This window comes from Streptopelia decaocto (genome assembly GCF_964273445.1).
Source record: "Streptopelia decaocto genome assembly, chromosome: 6".
NCBI classification, from domain to species: domain Eukaryota; kingdom Metazoa; phylum Chordata; class Aves; order Columbiformes; family Columbidae; genus Streptopelia; species Streptopelia decaocto.
In genome coordinates this window covers 42737684-42761643 of record NC_138660.1, presented here as the reverse complement: position 1 = coordinate 42761643, position 23960 = coordinate 42737684, and the positions used below count along the sequence as shown (strand labels likewise).

The 23960-nt window shown below is 39.0% G+C and overlaps 1 protein-coding gene across 1 annotated transcript in view; it reads left to right on the top strand.

Annotated features, from left to right (window-relative positions):
• Positions 1-207: 207 nt before the first annotated feature.
• Positions 208-23960, top strand: part of PPP1R1C (protein phosphatase 1 regulatory inhibitor subunit 1C) — a gene marked incomplete at its 5' end in the record, with an annotated part of 48687 nt that continues 24934 nt past the window's right edge. Inside the window, 3 exons of the mRNA XM_082055623.1 lie at positions 208-453; positions 2723-2783; positions 23207-23244. Coding sequence (XP_081911749.1) covers positions 208-453; positions 2723-2783; positions 23207-23244 — 345 coding nt within the window. The remainder of the gene's footprint in view (positions 454-2722; positions 2784-23206; positions 23245-23960) is intronic.

Here is a 23960-nt window from a genome sequence, read left to right as displayed (position 1 = left end):
TCAAATCCCAGGGCTCCAGGCCATGCAATGCTAGTATTGCATTTTCAATTAGCTTCTGAGTGAATGCTTGGCATATGTAGAAGTGAACTGGTACACAATTAGCTTATTGTTCCTTTCAGCTTTGTGCTGAGAGGATCTGAAGGACTGCAGAAAAGAGGGGAGAGGGGCAAAAAAAGAAAATAGCCAAGCCAGTGGGCATCTCCGTGGATGTGGAATAAGGGAGTTGCTCGGCTCACGCAGATTCCCGTGCTAAGTCGGGAGTTGCAGCTGCTACTGGGAGCACTCAGCCTGGCTGCGGGGAGAGCACCCAGGAGAGGAGCAGATCGAGTCTCAAGCTCCAGGCTCTTTGCTCTGACTCACCTCAGCATCACGATGGAGCCCAACAGCCCTAAAAAAATACAGTTTGCTGTGCCACTGTTTCAGAGTCAAATAGATCCCGAGGCAGCTGAGCAGGTAAGGAAAACAAATTTCTTTTCGCGTTTTGAGGGAATGAGGTAGGAATGGGGGGCAAGATGTAGGGTGAAAACAGTTAATACTTGAGGCCTAAATGCTTTTCTAACTTATATTAGTATAACTATAGATTATATGCTCTGGAGGTTATAACGATGTCTGGATACACCCAAAGAGGGAGGATGATGTGTCCTCTAGCCACAGTAAGGCTTCTTTACCTTGGGTAGGTTTATTCAGTATGTATCTGTCATGACTTTTCTATAACTAGACTTGTACCCTAATACATACACTTCACATGAATACACTTTCTCAACAAATCAGCTGAACTATTTTATTTGTATATAAAGCAAAATATGAAGCTGATAGTAGGTACCTAATGGAAACAGTGTGCAGAAGATAGCTTATTTGCCCATCATTTTAACATGAGAAAATATGAGTTATGTTTTGTACAATAGTTATCCCTCCAGTTACCTGCTGTATTTCTCATGATTTTTATATGTTTATGTCATTGTTACAGTACTTTAAATGTCTGAAAAATATACATGTAGAAATATGCCTGACTTATGTCAGTGTTGGAATTATGTGTGTGCTATTTTGGGTTTTGACTCACTCTCAAAACACATACATGTAATATATATAGTAATACAAATGCCTAAGGAGGAAAATATGTCTATTACTGTGTATAGATATGCATAGATACACATAAAGAAGGACACAGGGAATCTTATGAGAAAAGATGGTTAAATCATAATTAGGTGACCCAGTATATTTCTGTCAGTGCCAAGTCCTTCTCGACATTAGCTTCTATTTGGGTAAGTCTAGTTTTAGATGATACCAGGGGAATATTATAACCTTGACAGTTCCGTGCCATTAGCTACCAAACTATTTGCACCTTTAGGACAGGTATCTAGTTTCCTGAATATTCTGATGTCGTGTCTCTTAAAAGCAGCCGCCTTTGCCAGAAAATGATGAGTTGTGTGTGACCACTGAATGAAGAAATACTAGAAGGGTGCAGGAGAGAATTGCTGTGGGTCTTCATTTTGTCCATAGGCGCTTCTGAGCTGCAAGATATCTGTATCTTATGGAACAGCCCTACAATGAATTCAAGCAGCATGTGTTCTGATATTTTTCTGAAATCTGTGAGAACTATAGGATTAGGATTTCCTGAAATTCCCACGGCTTTTGAAGTGCTGTGGCCCAAACTTTGCCCAGGATTTATGGGCAGTCTTTTTTTTATGTTGTGAGTCTGATTCCAAGTGCTATACAGTTTCACTGTGGGTGTGTGATGAAATCAAAGTAATAAATTCTGCTGTCAGCTATGGTTACACTAATCTGGAATAAACCCATTAACTCTGATTATGTAATTTTCCATTTACACCTCTCAAAGCAAAATTTGAATCCGGCTAAATACAGATGTTGTGTCAGCAACTAAGAAAGAACAAATGCACTGACATTGAGGTTATGTATCAGAATGGTTTCTAGCTTAACTACTCTGGTTCCTCTCTTAAATTCAATAGAATATCAATAGCCTGAAGGCTTCAGTGAAACAACACAAAGCTTTCAGTGCAAATGCGGTAGTCCAATATCATATAGTTCAACCATTGTAAATGGAACAAAACTACGTAACCAAATAAGCTCTGAATAAGAAGAATTGCATAGAATTCAAGATTATATATTGATAGGTAAATATCTTGTGTAGGGCTCTTAGAAAACGTTCTTTTGAAAGTCCTAAGTATTGTTTTTCTTTAGCTAAAGAACAATAGTAACAGCTCTGGCAACAGTTTAAAAATATCATAAATTCATTGGGAGGCATGCATGCCATATCAACTCTCAAGTGCACTTACAAAATACTAGTATTAATGATTACTTGTGAGAGCTATGACAATACTAGGTATTTGCACATATAAGCTCACAAGCTACAGCAATAATTTTCCTGAAGAAAAGCTAAATGCCAATATTTTGAGATATGACTGATACATGTCAGCAATACACATCCAAAAACTTATTCAAGATGACTGCAAATCCTAAAGGTATTTTGGAAAGCTCTTCTCCCTGCCTTTGCTTTCTATGTACAAGCAGTAGCATGACCCTGATAACTGTCATCCAGGAGGGCAATCAGTAACACAGTGATGTGTTGCTGTTCTTTAAGTATTTTATCTTTTAACATTGCCTGGTGTATACTCAGGAGTGCATCAGATGGGTTTTTTGATTTCTTTGGATGTGGGACAGCTGATGCACCCTAATGACTCTCCTTGGTTTATGCATGTTACAGATCAGGAAAAGAAGGCCTACACCAGCATCGCTCGTCATCATGAATGAACATGTGCCCCCAGGTAAGTGCCAAAATACCTTCTAAACCATTGAATTTGTATACACAGGACTTTCTGCAAATTGGTTTTATTAACTACATGATTTAAAAATTCCAGCATTAATTTCATTGTACTACACATTGAATTATCTGAATCATGGATCTTAGAACAGTTGGGAGTAAACCTCACGAATATGTGTAGCTCTTGGCCTCCAAATAATGTCAGTAATTTCAGGATTTTATCCTCCATGTAAATATTTTGTTGTATGTACAAGGAGAATTAATATGACCATGATCCAGCACTCCTGTCCACAAACCTTTTCTTTCCCTAGCTGGATACTTTGGAGATCCATGAAGTCCTAGTCTTAGTTTTCCGATCTCTAAAGATACCAGGCTGGCTCCAGGGCTAATTAAAAAAAAAAAAGTTGCTTCTGTAAAACAGGTTGTTTTCTAGTTTTCTAATGAAGCATGTGATGTTTGTTTTCACTACTCCTTTTCAATTCATACAGTTCATACATTATCTTCATGCAAGACTCCTCCCAGCAGATTTTCTGTGGCCTGAGACATTGCAACATACTTTGTCACCTAAATGTAACTTCAGAAAGACTCTTATTTAAGCTGTTTAGGGAGTATTATAAGTAAAAGAGCTCAGCAAAACTGGATTTCAAGAAAAATTCCTCAAGACATAATCCCTTTGAAAGACACTACCTAATTTATATCAAACTTTTCTTTTTTATAGTACTCTGCAATATTTTTTCCTTCCTTATCTCTTCATCACCTGAATCTTTTTTTAAAAGCAGTTCAGGTTTTATCTCACTGATGTGTCTCAGGTCACTGCTGTATGCACTGGCACCTCAGTAAACCAAACCCACCCTAGCTCTATTAGGATCTTCACTTACTGCACTGTGTTGATGATTTACAGTTCTGATTGAGATCACCAGTAGCTGAAGTTCCTCAGAAATGCACAGAAAGAAGCATTTAGAGAGCCCTGTTCTAGGGGTTGAGGTCATTGCAGCACAGCACACAGATTAGGGATGTTCTAGCATGAGATATGGCTGGGGTTATATTCTTTTGGCACTGAGAGTGACCCATGCATTTGCTGCAGGTGTAACATCAATCCCAGTTTGGGGAGTAGCTTTCTGGCCTGAATTTTGGGCAGTTCAGCTCTCAGTAGTGGTACACAAAAGATCTGTCTGTCTTAGACTGACTTTCCTTACCTTAGTGGGATCTACAGTGTCTGTGTTGCTAAGACTTAATTTAAAGCAAATTCACCTTGACTGTTAATCTCTTTTGCAATTCACTTTGTATACTTTGTACTGTCATATTTCCTTTTATAAACAGATACTTGGTACAGTATCAAATCAAAACCAAACAGAGAATAAGAACTCTTTTTAATTTACAGGAAATTTTACTGTAAACAAAGTGATGCATGTCTGTTATCTCCTTTCCTGCAATGTTCATAATGAATCTTTAAATAAATCATTTTTATTATGAGTCAGGATTGCTGCAAATATCAGTCATCTTCCATTATAAGCCCAAGAGCTAGTACATTCACCTTCTTCACTTATTTACATATATTCATTTAGATATTAGCCCCCCTTACTAGATACTGGGAACTAATATCAATGAAGGTATTCTTTGTTTAAATTATAATAGTCTTGTGTTTTAATTTTGCATGAAGTCAGATAAAAAAAACCCAACCTTTAAAAGCACCTTTGTTTTCCTGCACCTCACCATGTGGTTTATCCGTGAGCATGCGTGTGCGTATTTCCATATGGCATTCTTGATATGAGCAAGTGTTTTGAATGGGGTGTGCACATGTAGTTGTGTAAGCCCACTGAATACAAGGACTGCAATGCCCAACTGGAAAGGCAGACAATAGCTTTACAACGGAAGTATAAATAGTAAAAATATTTCTTATGGATGTGATCTTGCAAGGTGCTGCACAGCTTCTGAAATTACTGTATACCTTCAATTTTCAGAGGAGTCAGCTAGTTCTAGGGACTCTTGATACCTTGCTGATTAAACCCAAAAGGCTGGTCTGTTATTGGCTTTTGAATAGAATTCAATGGCATGCAGAGTAAGGATTTGTCTCCAAAAATGTTAAATTCCTCACTACATGTTTGTAGTCAATAATATAATAATAGTAAGTTGACACTCCAGCAAATTGCTTTAGAAGTGTGATTCCCTAGGTCAACAGGGAAACTGAGCAGCAGAGAATTTAAGTGATACTGTCAAAGCCACCTATTAAATTAGATCTGGGCTAAACAAGAATCCCATCTCTTGAATTTTACCCGCCTGAGTACTCCAATTCCCTCATTAGGAGAGAACAGCTAGTGAAGGATGTGCTTCCAAGGGTTTGAAATACATGTCCTAATGCAATTCTAAATGTTTAGATGCCACTGCAGAGTTTACTCAAATTATTTAAACTTCTTTTGCAAAACAGAAACAGACATTTTCTGAGAATCAGACTTTTCTATAGCCTCTGTTGCAGCTGCTTTTGATTGAAGCAGGAAAAAAGCAGCATTCTTGTGGTATTCTGGTGTTCTGGATGCAGACTCATCTGGAAACCAGAAGGCAGTAAAATGTGTTTGGACATTTCAGAACTTTATAATAAATTCAGTTTGAGTGGTGCCATACAAAGATCTAAAATAATTATTTTCTTCTAAGTCTTTGCATCTGTCCCTGATGTCTACTACAGCTTTGGCAGAAGTCTGTCTTCACTGATTTAGGTCAGGTCCATTGTGCTACGAATTGAAGATGGAATATCTACCAAGGCTAAGTAATTTTAAACTGATGACCGCTACTCAAAAACTATAAGAAGAGTCTGCATGGCTTCCCTTCTTCCAAGGAGACAGTAAGATCTAGAACACACTAAATGATTTAAAGACAAGTGGTAGATGTGACTGCAGGAGCTAATATCCAGCCTTTAGTATCAGTTACTGGTGCATTTTCTCCTGTTCCCTCTGATTGGTATCATATATAATTGCAATCAAAGTCAAAAGAAGAGAGATTTGAATTGCAGCTACAACAATTGCAGTGGGTAATTGTGAAGCAACATAACAATGAAGAAACCCTTAACTCTTTCTGTAAGTGCTCTGTAAAGTGCTCTGTGGTGAGTTGTGTCACATCTGAGCAGAGAAGCTAGTGCTAGAAAATTGAGACTTGAATGATGAAGTTAGTTAACTCTGTCATGCTTCGGTTGCTTTCATTAGCGTCATTCATGAAAATGCTCCATCAATGGAGTTATATTTTGTGAGCAGTTTTACTTTTATTTGAAATTATAAGACTGTTCTACTTTTCAATTAGCTACGGTAGTCTATTCCCTAACACTATGAAAGCAAAAATAAATATTAATGGACAGAACTGCAAAAAAGTGCAGCATCTCATCCTGTGTAAGATGCTTGTGTTGGTTACTGGGGTAACCCACTCATGTCCTGCTATAGCCACAGTTGCTCCATGTCTGTCCTTTATAATGGAAACATCAGCACATGCTTAATTTTAACTATTAACGTTTAACTATTTTGCTGCACAAGGGCTCAATCCAAAAACTGCTAAAGCTCTCCTGCTTCTTCTTTCTCTTGCAATATCACTGCAGCCAACAGAAACTGAATATCACCATACCCTGAAAACAAACTTTTCTGTACTATATAATATATATATATATATTCTGTACTCTATAATATATTCACAATCTCCTGTCTCCTTACCAGGCATAGCAGGATATATATGAAAATCAAGTCTTATAATCTGAAATAAAAGTCTGACTATGCTTTAAACTAGCAGAATATCACACTGCAATGGCTCAAGAAAAAGCTGGTGACAATGTAGAGAAGTGATGGCTGAGGGAGGAAAACATGTCAGACTACAGCTCAGGTTCAACACCATAAGGGTTCGCTTTGATCAGAAAACAGTGCCAGTGTTCCTGTGCAGCCTGGCTTTGTCACAGAGCCAACACAACATCAAACAGTCTGGCTGGCAAAGACGGTTCAGTTTGTGTCAAAGGGTTTGTTCTCCTTGAAGCATTAGAATATGGGTAAACATTAGGATAAACTTCTAAATTTCTGAACTTTCTATGCATTTTCTGTTTCCAGCTCTCCTTTCTGCTCAGTTGCCTACTTTGGCTTCCTTGTTTGTAATGTGAATGTTACTTGGTGCTTGGAAATAAGAAGAACATAGCAATGTGTTTTGATAACTCTTCTCCAGAGGTGCCTTTTTGTTTTGCAAATCTCATTTCAAGGCAGAAAGCATATATTATCACTGCAAAAGCAATATAAAATGCATATTCCAAGTACAACTCAGTAAATCTGAGTTTTCTGAAGGCTGGAAATCATAACTTGAAGATGACTAAGCTGAACCTGTCTCCAGACAAGGAACTTGCTTGTAGCTTGTCTTTGGACATTAGCAGTTTTTCTGTCTTGTTCCAGCTGCTTTTCAGTTGTCCAGAGAGGGATTCATGCCTTTCAGTTTACTGCCCCTTCCCCAGAGGCCTGGTGAGATGCCTCAGGAGCAGAGTCAATATTCAGTGCAGTAGCAAACAACACAGCCAGAGGGGTGGAGGGAGGAAAAACTGTCCATACACCTTTGACAATCCCACAACAACCCAAGTGGGATGAGGTTTTTCATGCTAAATTGGTTCTAGACACTCTCATATTTTCCCTGCACAATACATCTCCTAAACACTTAAAGATGTGCTTTTCTGATGATGCAAACTATACCAGCACCGCATCTTTGAGGGGATAAATGGAAGATGCAATACCCAGCATTAATGTTTATAACTAATATTTGTTAGATTATGCTTCTAGGTGAGTGAATGTGATTTTTTTTCCATTTAATGTTCTTTTTGTTTGTTTTCCCAAGACAAAATAAACTGGGACCAAAAAGAGCTGCTAGATAGGAGACAGCTGTTTCTGGTCATTGTCAAACAATCCTGCTATGCTTTCTCAGGCAAAAATCTCACTGAAACTTGAGGCAGCTGAGAATTCTGGGTCCCACAGTTCATGAAAACTGATATGTTTTTCAAAAGCATAAGATTCTGGTAGGACATACTGCTTACTTTGGTTCAAGAAATAGAAAGTGAGTAAGCCAAATAGCAGCTGGTTTCAATTGCAAATTTAGGCTTTTAATGTGGTAATAAAGCATTCAGGAAAGCAGTACATTAATAAAAGCTGTCATTAACTGTATTTTTTTGTTGTTGTTAAAGTAGTTGGCCTTTCCACATGTAAATGTGGCCACCATTTAAGTGCACTGTGTTTTTATTTCAGTCTAGGAGTTCCTGGAGTTATGGCAATAAGCAATGAAAAAGATTTGTATTCCCTCCTGCCACTGGATTGGTACAACTCAGTGTAGATTACCAACAGCACCAGGATGCTCAGAGATCAAGCACCATTGGTCAGGGCAGTGAGGACCTTCTTGTACTTTAGGCCTGTGCTGGAAAGCACAATCTGACACAGTGAAACAATGTAATACATAAACTAAACATTGCATAAGACCTGACAGGTGATAGGGATTCTAGAACAGAGATGAAAATCACTATGCTTGAAAATATTCTGCGTTTGCAGATTGATGTGTGACTGGAACCATTTAGTGGCAAACTACATTCCTTTTTCTTACCTATATACACTATGCTTGGATGTTCTTTTGTCCAAGTGATTTTTTTTTTTTAAAAAAAAGAAGCTTTCATTAGCCTCTTTCATGAAAAGGTTTCATGGAAGGGTGAGGATTTTATATGTCATTGTCACCACCTATCCTGCTCCTTTGTCGTGGTTTAACCCCAGCTGGCAACTAAGCCCCACTCAGCCACACATCCCCAGATGGGATGGGGGAGAGAATCAGAAGAGTAAAAGTGAGAAAACTCATGGCTTGACATAAAGACAGTTTAATAGGTAGAGCAAAAGCCACACATGCAAGCAAAGCAAAACAAGGGCTTCATTCACCACTTCCCATGGGCACGCAGGTGTTCAGCCATCCCCAGGAAAGCAGGGCTCCATCACACACAGTGGTTACTTGGGAAGACAACTACCATGACTCCAAATTTCCCCACCTTCCTTCTTCTTCCCTCAAAATATACTGATCATGACATCATATTATATGGAACATCCCTTTGGTCAGTTTGGGTCAGCTGTCCCAGCGGTGCCCCTTCCCAGCTTCTTGTGCACCTGACACGGCATGAGAAGCCAATAAGTCCTTGATTACCCAGCAACAACTAAAACATCAGTGTGTTATCAACATTATTCTTATTGTAAATCCAAACCACAGCACCATAGCAGCTATGAGGAAGAAAATTAACTCTACTGCAGCTGAAACAGGGAAATCCCTGCAGTACGGCAAAGACAGCAAGCTGGAAGACTAGGCTTTATTTCGTTGGGATGCACTGTGCCCTAGCCCAAAGGTTATCACTAAAACAGCCAGATGCATTTTTGCTGTTCTTTGCAGTCATTAACATATTAGTTCACAAACAGAAACATTCCCTGGGAACATTTTAGCCATTGTATAAAACACATAGTCTGAAACAGTAAGAAACGCTATTTCATATATTACCCAGGTTGAGTCTGGACTCTCTTTAGTCAGTAAGTAATGCTTTAACAAGGATAAGTGTCTGAAAACTACTCAGGAAAAGTAAAAAGGTATTGTGCATGTTCTGGTCATAATTCACTTCCCTCATTTTTCATATTTACTTTTATCCATGCTTCCTTTATTTCCAGTGCTTAGTGATGATTGATAGGTACATTTCACAAGACACATAGCCCGTATGAGCTTGCTAACTTCTATTGACTATGGTCTAGTTGGTTGAAGTGACTAAATTTAGTCAAAACAAGACAACCAGTCCCTCTTGTTCCCCAAAACCTGGCCTCCCTCTGCAAGAAGGGGGAGTGTGGGATGCAAACGCTGGCCCAGAAAGCTCTGGTCTGTGGAAAGGTCTGACTCAGCCCTGCAAACTGGAAATAGAGGTTGGATATTCACAACCAGGTCTCAGATTTCTGGTGGAGGTCAGAGAAGTGGTGCAGGTGAGAGGCCATCAAGCAAAAAAAAAGTTTACTTGCTCCCAATTTGGGTGGAATTGCATTTACCCATTTCTCTTGTTCCAGTCTTAAATCCCCAACAGGTGAATTGACATACTTCTTTATTTATCAGTGCAGCTAAGCCCCTAATGTGTACTGTGATATTATTTGTTCCACCTGCTCCCTGCCTCCTGTTGGTTTAGTGTTGGAAGGGTCAACGTCCGTGGAACTATCTAAAAGTGAAGGAGATATTTTTAGAGTTGAACCTTGTACTTTTCATCTGTTTTCCTCATTACTTATACAAAAGCACCATAGAAACAGCCTTTTTCCACCACAGGAGATTATTTGCAAATAATTTTTAATATATATGGCTTCACATTACAGATCTCCATCTGCTTGTTTATTCAACATCAGGACTGATAAGCTTTCAGACTGTTTACCTCTGTTATCAGTTTGTGTGTATTAACATGACAAAGAGGTGTGCCTTGGGTAGAGAATAGCAGCATGCACAGCCACCTCACCTGGTGAGAAAGTCAGCTGGACAGCTTCTAACTTTATTGCATTCATAAAGCTTAATATTTTGCTAGAGGAACTCTAACAGGTTTGCACTGTGCCAAATACTTATACACCTCATGCCGTCTGTTTTGGTGAGAATTCTGAATAGATGGTGAGTTTTTCTATTTAAAAAAATTGCCTAGGTGTAATTAACTACATCTTATAATCAAAGCATTAAGCTATATTTTATACAGCTACATGAATATACAATTGGGGGGGAAGGAGGGCTAGTTGTCTTCAAAAAAATTTAGTTTGGATCAAAATAGGTCCAGTTTAGCCTGGAGCAAGTGTTCTGCTTGTATTTTGAGCGGGGTTTTTTAAACAGTAAAAAATTTTAGAGACCATTTGAAATGAAGACAAAGTGTTTTGAATAAGAATGTCAAATTACTTTGTTTTGAGATTGTGCTTAAATTATGCTGGCAATAATGATATATTTTTTCTCATCAGGTAATAAACTGAAACCCATTAATAAATATTTCAGCCTTGCTGAGGGTAAAAAAAAAAACAAACAACACAGTGTTTGTCTGACCTCTACTATTTAGTACTTAATGCAGCACTCATTTACCATGGTGACGTGTGCAGAATAAATAGACAGTGCAGACAGATGAGAGAGAATCCAGCTTTTAGCACTAACCTCATTATGTTCAGAATATCGGGAAGGGGTTGCACTTAAAGCATCAATTAAGATAGCCCCATTTATTGAGCTTTCAGAGACAAAATTTAACTCTTCATGTGGAGTAAATGAAGTTAAAACTTCAAAATACACCAGAAGTGGGAATTTAATTAATCTGGACTGAAAGCCAGCAAGACTCTAAACAAAACAAAGCTATTGATCATAAAAGTTTTTGCCAGCTACACAAGGCTGGACTGTGGGAATTCAGAGAGTGTGCATGGAGGTGCAGAGCTTTGTGCTGCTTTCCTCTGAGTCTGAGCTGTCTGTGTCACCAGCTGGTGGAAACAAGATCAGCTGGAGCAGCCAAGTCTCTTTTTACAGTAGTCAAAGCAGTTCTAGGGTAGAATTAAACTATATGTCTATTGGAAGGAGCTCTTTTTTCCCCTTCTTCCCTTCACAACCTGATTCACGTGCCTGTATTGAAAATCATCACTTCTAATACTTTTTTCAAATGGCTTTATGGGAGGATCAAGAGAATATCATAGTAGCAGAATGAAGCACAGTTACATGTTCTCTCTTTGTTCATGTCTTCCCTGGAACATCTGAGATGCACGTGTACCACAGACAATTAATGTCTTAGTGTTATTCATCTTGTGGAAACAAACCACACATAGGTATTTTATGGTTGCACTCAATGATCCTGCGGGTCTCTTCCAACTGAAATGATTCTATCATTCTATGATTAGAGAGTTCACAGTGCTGAGTAGATGAATGTGCATTTTAAAGGCAGTGTTTTTCATCCAGGGACCATGTCCTTCATTCTGATGAGACAAGCAGGGAAGAGTCACACCAGGCAGAACATGAGCTTGAGGAAGGCAGATGGAAAGTTCAATAAAGCAGTGAGCCCTACTGCATCCTGCAGGACCAGTATCCTGGTACCTAGTCATCCCATAGCCTAAACATTTCTGCTCTGAGCCCCCACTATAGAGAAAGAAGAAAGCTTGTGGTAATAGTATTTGCTTCAGCTCTTCCTGACATTCCCTGACATAGCTGCTCTCAGACAGTGACCGAGAGCAAAGAAGTTCTGGATGAGGCTTTCCCACTTTGTTTTACCACCACCAAACAGTAGCATCTCTGGATCAGCCACCACATTGCTGCAGCACTTCTCCACCTTCTCTCTGTTATATTTGGATCTGCAGGACAGCTACAGAATCAGGGAGCAATTCAACCTACAAGCCCAGCTGGTCTGAAAGCAACATATTTGTATTACAAAGTGTACTTTTATAACCTTTTCTCTTTGAGGTGGAAATGTTCTGATGAACTAAAAAGCAAGTGGAGGAGTAGGTAAGAAAAACAAATTTTCCCTTTCAGAAGATCTTTCGATCCCAATTAACACTAGGTTTTTACTGTCTGTTTTTGAAATACAGGAAGTAGACTGCAGGGCTGTAATTGTTTAGAAATGTGCTTTCAAGTCTCCTAAAATGCCGATGCTAGTGTGTACCTTAGGCTTTAGTGTATGCGACTTATCCTGTAAGAGAGTGTGGAACAGGTCATTCCATGGGAATAACAGTAAGGTGTTTCTGATTGTGACAGTACAGATGGAGATGGATAAAACAAAATCCAGGGTCCCCTTTGTCTCTGGTATGTAGTGAGGTTAGTAGAAATACTGAAAAATGCCTTTCGAAAATACAGATGACATAGTCTGAGATAATTATGATTGCCCTGTCTTTCCCGTCCCACCTAGTCATGCTGATTGCAAAAAAGAGATTATGGAACCTCATTTTACTGGCTCTTTGAAAGCTTAGAAAACCAAAGAATGAATTTACAAAACTGTTTTTTGGGGTTGTTTTGTTTTATTTTGTTTTTGTGAAGAGGGTCGTAAATCCCATGAAGTACCATGATTAGTAGCTCACTTGGTTCATGCATAGGATGATACATGTATGTGAGGAGCTTTACGCATGTGCATTCTAACCACAAGCAAGCTGCAAGCTGTTGGCCAGACTGGTTTTACAACACATTCTTTCTGAAATCCTTGAGGTATTATTTCAAAAGGAAGGAAACTGCAAAGGCAGCAATACTAATCACTGGCTAAGGAAGAGTTTTATTGTTTTGTGTTTGTTTTCTTCTCCCCTGGTAAATGTCACTTTCCAGAATGTACAATACACAACTGTTCAGCTACAATGTTTTTAAATGACTTTATGAGCTATAGCATGCTAAAAATTGTTTGACTTTTTTTAGTTTTGGCTGCTGCTGCTGGCTTTTCTTTTAAAGCTTAGAATACTGCTACAGTTCATAACTGAAAAAAGGAACTGGTCACAGTGATAGCTATTGCAGCTGTAACTCTGATATAAAGATTGCGATCAGTGGGTCGATTTGGAGCCATTTTCCATCAAAATTGATTCCCACACATGAAGCTATTAGGAAATGGTTTAAATCTATATCAGGGGATCAGCTAGTATTATATTTCTGGTAACAATGGACTTTTCGTCATCATCTTTGCCTCAGTTGTATTTAGGTCTTCAATCTCCTCAGTATGTAATTTGAACATAGACTGAACATAAAGCAAGCAAGCAGCTGGAAAGTAACACATTATTAATACGAATCAGCATTGCTGATGAATTCACAACACTGGGTAACCATCTTCTCAAGGTACTTAGCTTCCTTCTGTATCTGAAAATACTTAATGAACATGTTAAGTCTTTTCGGACACTAATACGTTGTTATGACTGAGTCAACAGACAAATTGCAAGCTATTTGGGAAGTTTTTGGGTAAGTGCTTTGGTAACACTTGGTAAAACAGTAGCCATTATTTGTAAATATTTAGTAGTCTGGCAGTATGTTTTGCTCTGTCACATTGATTTCAGAGGCACTTCTGTTCTTTGAACCTGTTTCTCTGAGTGTTTGCTGGCAGTCACTGGACAGATCTGTCCCTCCTCTGACCTCTCAAAAGCTGTCTTTATTTCCACTGCCCTCCTGTTTTGTGTGAGCCTTTTCTTTCACTGTAAGGTTTCGGGCCAGATGAGGCTATGCTGTGAATGTAGAAACTTACGCCATGCAGCAAAGATGTAGTCTTTATAGATGTCTGCTTTTGTGTCAATAGACCCTGTGTCAATGTAACCTTACAATAAAAGTGAGTCCTCCTGCTGCACAGTTGGACAAACTTTGAGATACTACAATTTCCTTTAGATCCATTTTCCACTCCTTGTCCATTGCTTCATTCCATATGTCTGTGAAAGCATATTTTTCCAAGGTCTTCTTGTGGCTCGGTTTGGCACTCCAGCACCTCCTGGGGCACCTCCAGCACCTCCTGCTGGCTGTAAGCTTTCCCTTCTGGCTCACACCAGAAAATCAGTGTCACCCTGGTTTACATTTATTTGCTTCAGGAACAGATGAAATTTTCTTACATATATTCCAATCTAAAAGAGGTATTTGAATCATCCTAAATAGATGTGCACAAAAGAGAGTCATATCTAAATCATCATGTATCGTTTAAGTCTTACTTCACACATTTTGAGACTTGAATTTACCATCAATCTTCCCAATAGGCCAAGGATTTTAAATTTCACACCACCAATCACAGCAGTTTTCTTCAGTTAATCTCATTTATTTTTACTTAGTTCAATGAATTAACCTGGATTTTCAAAGATGCAGTGATATTAATGCAAATGTCATTACTTAATTTAGATAATGAATAAGAGTTCTTACTAAGAAGCCAGTGTACATATAGCTGAAGTTCTTTCCCAACTGCACTAACTCTTGAACTAGTTCATTAAATGAGAAAGTAGTTTGCCTTTTTTTCTCTCTCTTTTTTTTTTTTTTTTAAACCAAGCTCATGATCTATATATACCATAAAATCTGCACTTTTAAGTCAATGACAAAACTACCTATTGCTTATATTGCTTATGCCCTAATAAAGTCAGCAGTAAAATAGTTTTCTGACTCGCATTTCTCTCCCGGTTTGTTTTGCCGGTGCAGACTGTACATTTGCCACAGTATTTGTGCTGAGCAGCCCTCCACGTGTATTGAACTCCTGTGCTGGATTCATTTTGCCTGAAGCACTGACAGGGCTCCTAATTGCAGAATGTCGGAGTGTAACAGGCAGGGCAGGTTTGTGACTAAGCTTAACTTTGTTGTGCTGGAAATGGAACACAGTACTTTCTGTTAACTAAATGGTATTCTTTCAGAACAAATTAATTTAAGGGAGATCTGAAGCGATGCAGAGGCAGACCCTGACCTGGAGCTTCTGCCCACAGTGACACCCCGTGGTCTTGCCAGAGGTTTCTCCAGGCTTTGATGCCATGATCCCACACTGGCCAGCTGCATGTTATATGAAAAGTTTATCTTGGAGTCATTCCTGGTAATTTAGTAAGAGATTTATATTGTGTCCAGAAAATGTCTCATCTGAGAGGTCAAAAGAAAAAAGATACTTTTAGTTACCTTCTTCTGGTTCCTCCTATTTAGTCAGTTGTTCTTTGAAAGCCATCTCCGTTTCTTTCAGCAAAGAGGCATTTGTGCTGCTTAGAAACCAACTAGAAGGAAGCAACTTCAAGCCTAGAATTTTTTATATCGTGATTCAAGTCAAACTTTACATTAGTTATCCAAACAGAATGTTTATTTCAAGTGTATTTCTCCCTGGGTTGATTACTTTCCCCAGCAAGACCTGCCAAGTCTGTAATTGTCCCCATATGATGGATGAGGGACTTCATGTCAGGAAGGTCTGCTCCACACTCCATGCTTGTCTGACTTTCTCATGGAGCAGGGCTACAGAATGGGGACTCCGGTGCTGTGAGGAAAATAAACCTCTGCATGGAAGGATTTTTTCATGACAGGTTTTTCCATGAAGCCTGTTCTGTCATTCAAAGCCAGGACAGTATCAGAAAGAGCCGTATAGAGCTGGCAGGAGCTGGAAGATCACAGAGTCAGGCAGAGGTGTAACTCCAAGCAGGCAGACCAAACAACTCAGTCCTTATTAATAAAAAGAGAGAAAACAAAGACTTAAATTAGAATTCTGTTCCAATGTATATTTTGAGAAGCTGTATTTGATTTATGGGGCTTGATTAGATTTATATATATATATTTATATTTAACAGCTATCTTAGGAAGGGAGAATGAAAAATTGAAAACAAAATGCTTGAGAGAGGGATGATTTTTTGTGTTTGTTGAAATAATTCATGACAGCTTTGTGGTAAGGCTGCAGATCTGATTCATCACTGTCATATTCTTGTTTAATGCCAGTGAAACTAGACTGATTTCCATGAGTCTGGCATGAAACTGGAATAACATGTTGGTAAATCACTCACTATAATTCCCTTCTGAGATCTGTGTGATGTAAACAAATAATTTAGATTCACATTTAAGGTTTGTAATGTCTCCACTTTCTTCCAAACCAGATTATGACCTCGAAATGTATGTTTTAAGTAGTTTTAGATCTGTGTAATTTATGAAAGGTGGTTTTATTTTATATTCTTATGGCTGTGCTGTTGAAAGTGGGTCCTTGGATACAGTCTGTATGATGTTCAGAGATAGAGATGTTGTTTGCATTGGATGTTGTTGTGTGTGTTGGGAGGAAAAAGACTGATACTTCTTTTCATTTAGAGGTTGACTTTGAGCACCGCCAGGAAAGATTTGGTCTAACAAAGGAGATTTCTGCCCCTACTCTAAGTACTAGTAATAGCTACTTGAATATTGAAGGTGGGAAATACAGAGCTACATAAATATAAACAGACTAGTTTACCTGGAAAGAAAATTTTACATGTCCATACAGCTGATTCATCTGGCCTGTGGCATTTTAGTGAACTACAGGGGGCTGGTTACAGTCAGGAGCTAGTTGGGAAGAGCTACTGCACTATCACCTCTGAACCAGCATGATGAGATGTCTCTTGACAGCAGTGCTGGACCTTTTGCATGCTGCACACCATAACTGCAAATGCCCGACAGAATAAGCACGCAAATGCTTGTGTATATAGCAAATTCCTCTCTCCCCTACATTTTTGTTAATATTTCCTATACAAATCTTGTTATTAGTGTTCCCTAAAGGGCCAGGCAGTAATTTAGATGCTGATTAGTGTGTGAGATGCAGCAGAACCGCAATATACTCACTCTCTTGTCAGCACTTGACTGAGGAGGGGAGCAGACCCTCCAGCTACGTTCACCGCAGCAGCTGCAATACTGGAGTTTAATGAGGTGCTTTTGCAATGTGAAGATTTTAGAAACATATACTCATGCCAGAAGGGCTTACCAGGATATTTTTTTTTGTAACTGGATGTAATTACATCTATACCCATAGTCAAGTTTTCATTGATAGGTACAGGCAAATAAAAACCAGCAAGCAAAAGTCAAACAATTAATTACATAAGCATTTTCTATATTTGCCTTTTTGGACTTTTTTCCAGTTCTTGCCTCAGTGGCTTAGCAAAAAACCATGAGATGCTAGCTAATCTGTCAATCTGCAGTTAGAACTCTGGCAAAAGCAGAACATAAAATATCTTTTTGATCTTGCTTTGTCTTCTGGAGGAAAGGGAAAATAGTTTTGAGAGCAGAAAAGCAAAACAACATTATGCCAGACAATTGCTGTATCAGATTTCAATGAGCTTGTTTTACAAACACAAATGGTGGTGGACAAACACCAAAGAGGCAAGCTGATATCCTTTACTTTATTGATGAAAAAATTGAAATGTGAAATTACTGAAACAAAATTTTCAGAAAATTTCAGGTTTATGTACCACTAAGTGACAAGAGAATGAAGAATTATTTGGAAAATTACCTGTTTCTTAGTTCCTAAAATTGTGTAGGTCATACATTTAAATGTAGGGTTTTGAAATAGGTGATTTGCCTTGTTGTACAGCTAGCACGCAGCAGGGCAGGGAGCAGAGCTTTGCCGCCCACAGCCCAAGCACACGAGCATCCCCTGATCCTCCCGCAGGAGGAGAGACCACCCTCCTCTTCACCACAAGAGATGGCTAAGTGGAGCCAGAGCCAGGAAAATGATGTTCGTTTTCCAACTGTATATCAGTATTGATTATATTGATCAGAAGTCAGAAATTGGTTCATTTCCTTCACATTTTTGAGAGAGAAAGCTTTGCTCATGGAGACATTTCATCAAAATTAACAAAATGAAGTGAAAGAGGTTGAACTATTTCATAGCAGGAGCATGATCTGTTTTCTGTCTCTAGCTTGGGGTGTCCAGCATGAAAGCTTGCATGTGAAAGGCTGGGTCCATGCTTCTCTTCATCTGCTTTGCTCTATCCAGTGGCACTGTTTATACAGGGGTGGGGGCAGGACTATAAGAAGGGTCCACATTAATGGTGACATTGTGTCCTTAAAGTCTGTCTTCAGGCTCATTTCTTTCAGATTCAAACCATTCTTGTTTAAATCATTCTTTAACTAAAACCTGTTACAGGCATGTGGCTCATGGGTTATTTCCACTATCTGAGCAATTAGAGTGTATTGTGCTTATTATTTTTTAAGGGAAAATTTAGACACTTTGACAAGAACGAAGGAAATCCAAAGCCCTATCCAGCCCCCTGTGATTTTTATCTGAAACTTCTCATCTTTGTTTTCTCAAGGAAAATTCCAGACTCCCTACATGAAGCTTTCTCCAACAATTACACCAGCCACTTACGGAGTTTCTTTTGTGTAAAAGCCAGCCTCTCTGACCTGTTCTGTTGCTCCTGTGCCTGACTGAAACCTTACAGAAAAGGCTTTTATTTGCTCTTGCCAAGGGGCAAGAAAGCACGGTACTTAGTTGGATGAGATAAGCCTTTGCCGGATGACTCCACTGCAGAGCCCATGGGTGATATCAGAGGCCAAGACTTTTAAAATAGGTCACCTCTTGCCCTGCATAGCAGCTCCAAGTGCATTAACATTATCCAGAGGGAGAAGAGAGGCAGATGAATTTTGATCTTACTCTAAAACAACCATAAGGCTTCCCCCAGCGTGGTCATGCCATTTGCACAACCGTGGAGATTCACAGGAAAAGGGATCAGCAATGTCAAATGGTTTTCATCCAGGCTACAAACAGCCTCCTCCTTCCACTCAGTTCTTTTCTGACCTGATATAATGACACCTTTGGGGTAGTTCGGCTTACTGAGTCAGCTTGGCTGGGTGGCTGTGCTAATAAATGCTCAAAGGAATTATCCTAACAAGACTGTGTGGGAGACAAATCCCTTGGTGTTTCTTCCTCCATATTTCAGCAATACAGCCAGGCCAAATCCTGCAGGTTGGTGAGATTTTGCCCTGGGTAAAGACTAGAGCTTAGAGCTCTAATGCTGAAATGGGCTCTGTGCAGGTAGATGGACTTTTAGTAGTGTGTCTCCTTAAATAAATAAGGCTTCATTTCAGAAAGTCTGTGTACATATCTGGATGGATGGAAATATCCTTCAGACTGAACCTTTCACTGATGAACACAGACCATTTCTCCTCCTGAGGACGCTGACTAAAGCCTGAAATCCTGTTTATTTTGCTAGGTGCTACTGCAGTCTACACAAGGTAAGGATCACACTGGCCTCAGACATTATTCATCCAGCACAGTGGAAAGTTCTCCACTGCTTTTTCTTCATCATGGGTGTGAAAACCTCTAAACAAATTTCCAATGTTATTTTTACGTACCTTGACTTTTCATAACTTCAGAATGTACAAATCTGTTATCTACACCTCAAATTATTTGTATTATATCACTTCAAAACAAAAAATATAAAAACTGTCAAGAAATTCCTTGAGTAATTAGATTCCCGCCAATTCATTAGAGCAGCCAAGAATAAGTTACACTGGAAAAAAGGCAAATGTTGAGATTTGGAATATAATACAACTCCATTTTTTTCTGTGAGCAATATTATGGTCTGTGAGGGAGGAAAATGGAGCATTGTTAAAAACTCTTCCCTCCTGTTTCCAAAAAGAGAGCAAATCTGTAGGGAGAAGTTAGGTCCTGAGAACTTGGGTTTTGTTTCATATAAGAAAGGAATAGCTTATCACTTGAATTCACATTCTCTGTGAAATAATTGCCTAATTATAAACATGATAAGGAAATTTCTCATTCTGTATAACTATATTTTTTTTTTGTGAGCAGAATCCTGACTGCACGGTTGTCAGTGGGAACTAAAGGATGCTGAGAAACCGGGGATTTCATTCCCTCCTGTAAATCATGTGATATCCCAGTCTGATATTGGGGATCTAGTGTCTGATTTTTTCCTGACCCCTCTCAAGAGGAATTTATGCTCAAAGAGTTCAGTAAATAAATTCAGCTTATAATTGTCAATGGATTTGAGAAGGATTTAAGGGTCATAAATGCATGGCTGGTTGATTTCTGTAATTGGATATGTCTGATTTGCAGTAGCTAATTCTTTTTTACCTTGTACCTTCCATCCTCATTGTAAATTCTGTTGTCACAGAGATGCTCTACTTGGATTCTTTTGATGCCAGAGCTGACCTGTTGTAGTGAGAGCATCAATTCCCACACGCATTGACTCTCACAAGGACAGTTTCTTAGTAAGATTGTTATAAGAACATGCTTTCATTAATTTTAGACTGCTTTCAAAGCATTGTATGTTACACTGGAAAAACACTGTTTGTCCAAGGAAGAACCTTCACACAATTATTAATTTAATCCTTCAGTTAGACCAAGATGTCTCTAAATATTTCCCCAGGCAGAGAGCTTTTGATTGAGCTCCACCCCACACTGCGCTCCAGCTCTGCTCTGTCGCCACTGAATTCTCCCTTTTACTTCTGCTACAAGTCCACTGTCCATGTCTCTCATTACTACCTCAGCTACACACAAGTACATCTGTCTTCCTTCCATGTCACCCTTGCCTTTTATCTTTTCCTCTCCTCTACAGAAAGAGTTTTTGTTTATTTTCTACTCTCTGCCTCAGCGTATGGCACTCAGGGATCTCAGCTTCTCTTCTTCCCATTCCTTGTCAACTCTCCTTAAAAATCTACACTCTTCGTTGAGTCTTATCGATCAAAATGCCTGTTAAAAACAGGCATGCAATTGTCTTTCTGTCCTCAAAAATAAATGCATTCCAAAATGTTCCATTGACCAAACTGCAACTCCAACCAGCTCTAACTTTCCCTTTGTCTCGCAATTCACTTGAAACACTTCACATCTGCTGCCTCAAGTTTATTTTACTCCTTTAGGTTAATTTCTGATCTTTGTTTACTGGATCAGAAAAACTGTTTGTGGGATTTTGTAAGTCATTCTTAAGTTTCTTCATTGTCTGATGCTATTCATTGTCACTATTTGCCCTGTGGATATGGATGATTTCTCTAACTCCATACAGGACCAGTTCTTGTTCCCAAAGTTGCCTGTCCTATAAGGGCTGCTAGGTGAAAGGAAAGGCGGGAAACTTTCCAGTTCTTGTAGGTTTAATGTCGCCCCACTAAGAGCACTGAATGTGCAAGACCAAAGGGTTAGAGTTGTGTACGTCCTTAGGAACAAGAGCTGAAACCCAACAAAGCTGCTGGTTGCAGATTTTGTTCCTTATGCAAGCCTTAGCTTGGGTTTACAAAACATATTTTTAATCTGGGCAAGTTTAGAGTTTCAGAAAGGAATAGCAGATAGCTTACTTTTCATTGCTTTCTGCTGAAAGTTCCTGATTTATTCAAATTCCAACCTCGAAACTAAATCCAGGGTCCTAAGCTAAAACAAAACAAAACAAAGCAAAACAAAACAAAACAAAGCAAAACAAAACAACAACCCCACCCCCCCCTGCACACCACAATGTTGAATTATTGAAGGCTGTGTCTGTTCAGTATACAACTACTAAGAAAGATTGCAAGCACATAAATAATCACCCATTTAACCAGCCTAACTTTTCTATTGTCCAAAGTGCTTCACAAAGGCAAATAGACACTGCTATACTTAAATAGAAACTTCTATTACTTATTTACAGGTGAGGAAGTCAAGGAAGAGGTTAGTCACCTTACCAAAGTTCATACAAATGTCAATGGCAGGAACTGGCCTCCTAATTGTCCTGTCTAATTCAGTATCTGTGGGACCATGGTTCAGTAATCAGCATTGTTTTCAACTATGCTGTTTAAACTTGACTATAAGTCTTTCATATAAAGGTAATGGGAAATATATACATTGAAAAAATCCAGTAAGCCAATGAATATTTGCAAGATGAACAGATACAATGGTAAAGAACACAATAGAAAATGCAATCTGTCTGTCTGGACTGGCTTGTCCGCTCACACACAGCACACCACAAGCAGCCAGTATCTAGAGGATAAGTTAGATAAAGAGATATTGCCCAAACCTAATTCTTCCCTCAGACTTACGTTTACAGATCTGCCACACCTCAGTGGAAATTGCACAGTGATACATGCAAGTGGAAAATTTTAGAAGGGGCGTAGGTACAGTGAGAGATTGATGTCTCTGTTTTTAATGGCATTTTATTTTAGAGCTCCAAACTACTGTACATCAAAGATTCTATGTGATCTTCATCTAATATGTGGGGAATCGTCATCAGAAGACAGATGCTTTCTGGCAATTAACCACATCAAGAGAATAGTAGAAAAATATTTCGATCTCATGCAAAAATTGGTTAAGAGAAGTCATTAGGAAGATCCTTGAGCCTTCTCTGTTCCACACAATTATACTTAGTTGTTCAGACAGGCTCTCAGAGACACTTATTTTCATTAGAAATCTCTGGAACTGACCATTACTGCCATGCCTATAGCCCGAAGCAAATTAAGGCAACAAAAGTAAGCAGTTTCAGGGGAAAAAAAAACAGTCCAGTAATGTGATGAAACTTTAAAAATGAAAGATTAGTCTTTGTTAAGCTTTGGTTTGTTAATTTTACATATTACTGTTAGGTGCTCTTTAGTACCAGTATTAGTATATTAATAATTTAACTGAGGTGAGGTTCTTATTATTCTTTGAGTTCTGTAGAGCTCGTCATGATTTTGCTGCACACTGTTTGGCAACCAAACCTTTTCTGATCACAGAGGGAAATCCAGTCCCAGGTCACACAGCCACCTATCCCAATGGCCACCAGTGAGCCTTGCTGCCAGCCTGGCCAAAGGACCTGCTGCTGAAGGCACTGCCTCACCTGCTGTTAGTTCACTGACAAAAGACAGAAGTGGTTTAGACATAGTGCTTGTGTCTAAACACTAATCAGGGCCTCTGGTTTTCTCAGACACACAAAAGAGAAAGAAAAGCTATAACTCAGAAGAGTAATTTCTTACAATAATGCTGTAGGGTTCAGGGCAGAGTTGCAAGGGTTAGGGCTGAGAAACACTTTTGTACTAACTTTTCTCTTTCCATATCTTTTCCTATTCTAGAAAAAGACGAGAAGAGAACAAATATCTCACAGGCAGAGGTAAGTGATGATTTTTTTTTTTCCAAACATATTTATTGTTAAAATAGGTCTATTGCTAAAACCCCTTTGAAACTCACTGATTCATCCTGGTTAATGATTTTATTTACATTGTCATGCCATCTTCAGTAACACAGCCTTTTAAGAACCATTGCTTCCAAATCAGGGCTGTGTAAAGCTGTGTTGTATCTCATCTCTGTGTCCAGGAACTGGGAAAGGCAAGTTCCCCACTGCCTTGTTGCTGTGCCCTCATAAATCATAGCAAACCTGCCCCAAGGTGACCCTGCCAGGTCACCTCATCCAGCATTGCTTTGAGTCTGCAGGTCACTGCTGACCTACAAAAGCATTACAGGCTTCTCTCTTCTCCTCTCAACATTTGCCAAGCCTACAGCAGGCAGCACATCAGTGTTCTTCACACAAGAGTTAAAAGTCGATTCCTCCAATCTAATTTTCTAACCTTTCCTTGCACAGCTCCTGCAATTCCCTGATCTCTTTCTCCTTCACCCATTGCTCAGAGAAGCAGGCAGTGCTTTAAATAGCAGTAGGAGGTATTGATTGGTTCGAATTTGGACTCAAATACAGACTTACAAAGATTTACTGGGGGGAGGATCAACAACCTATCCCGCAGTGTTTATAAATAGCTTTCTCTTTCAAAAGAAGACAATATTTTATTTATAAATGTTATCATTCCATCCATTGTGATAAGGTAAGATAATAGG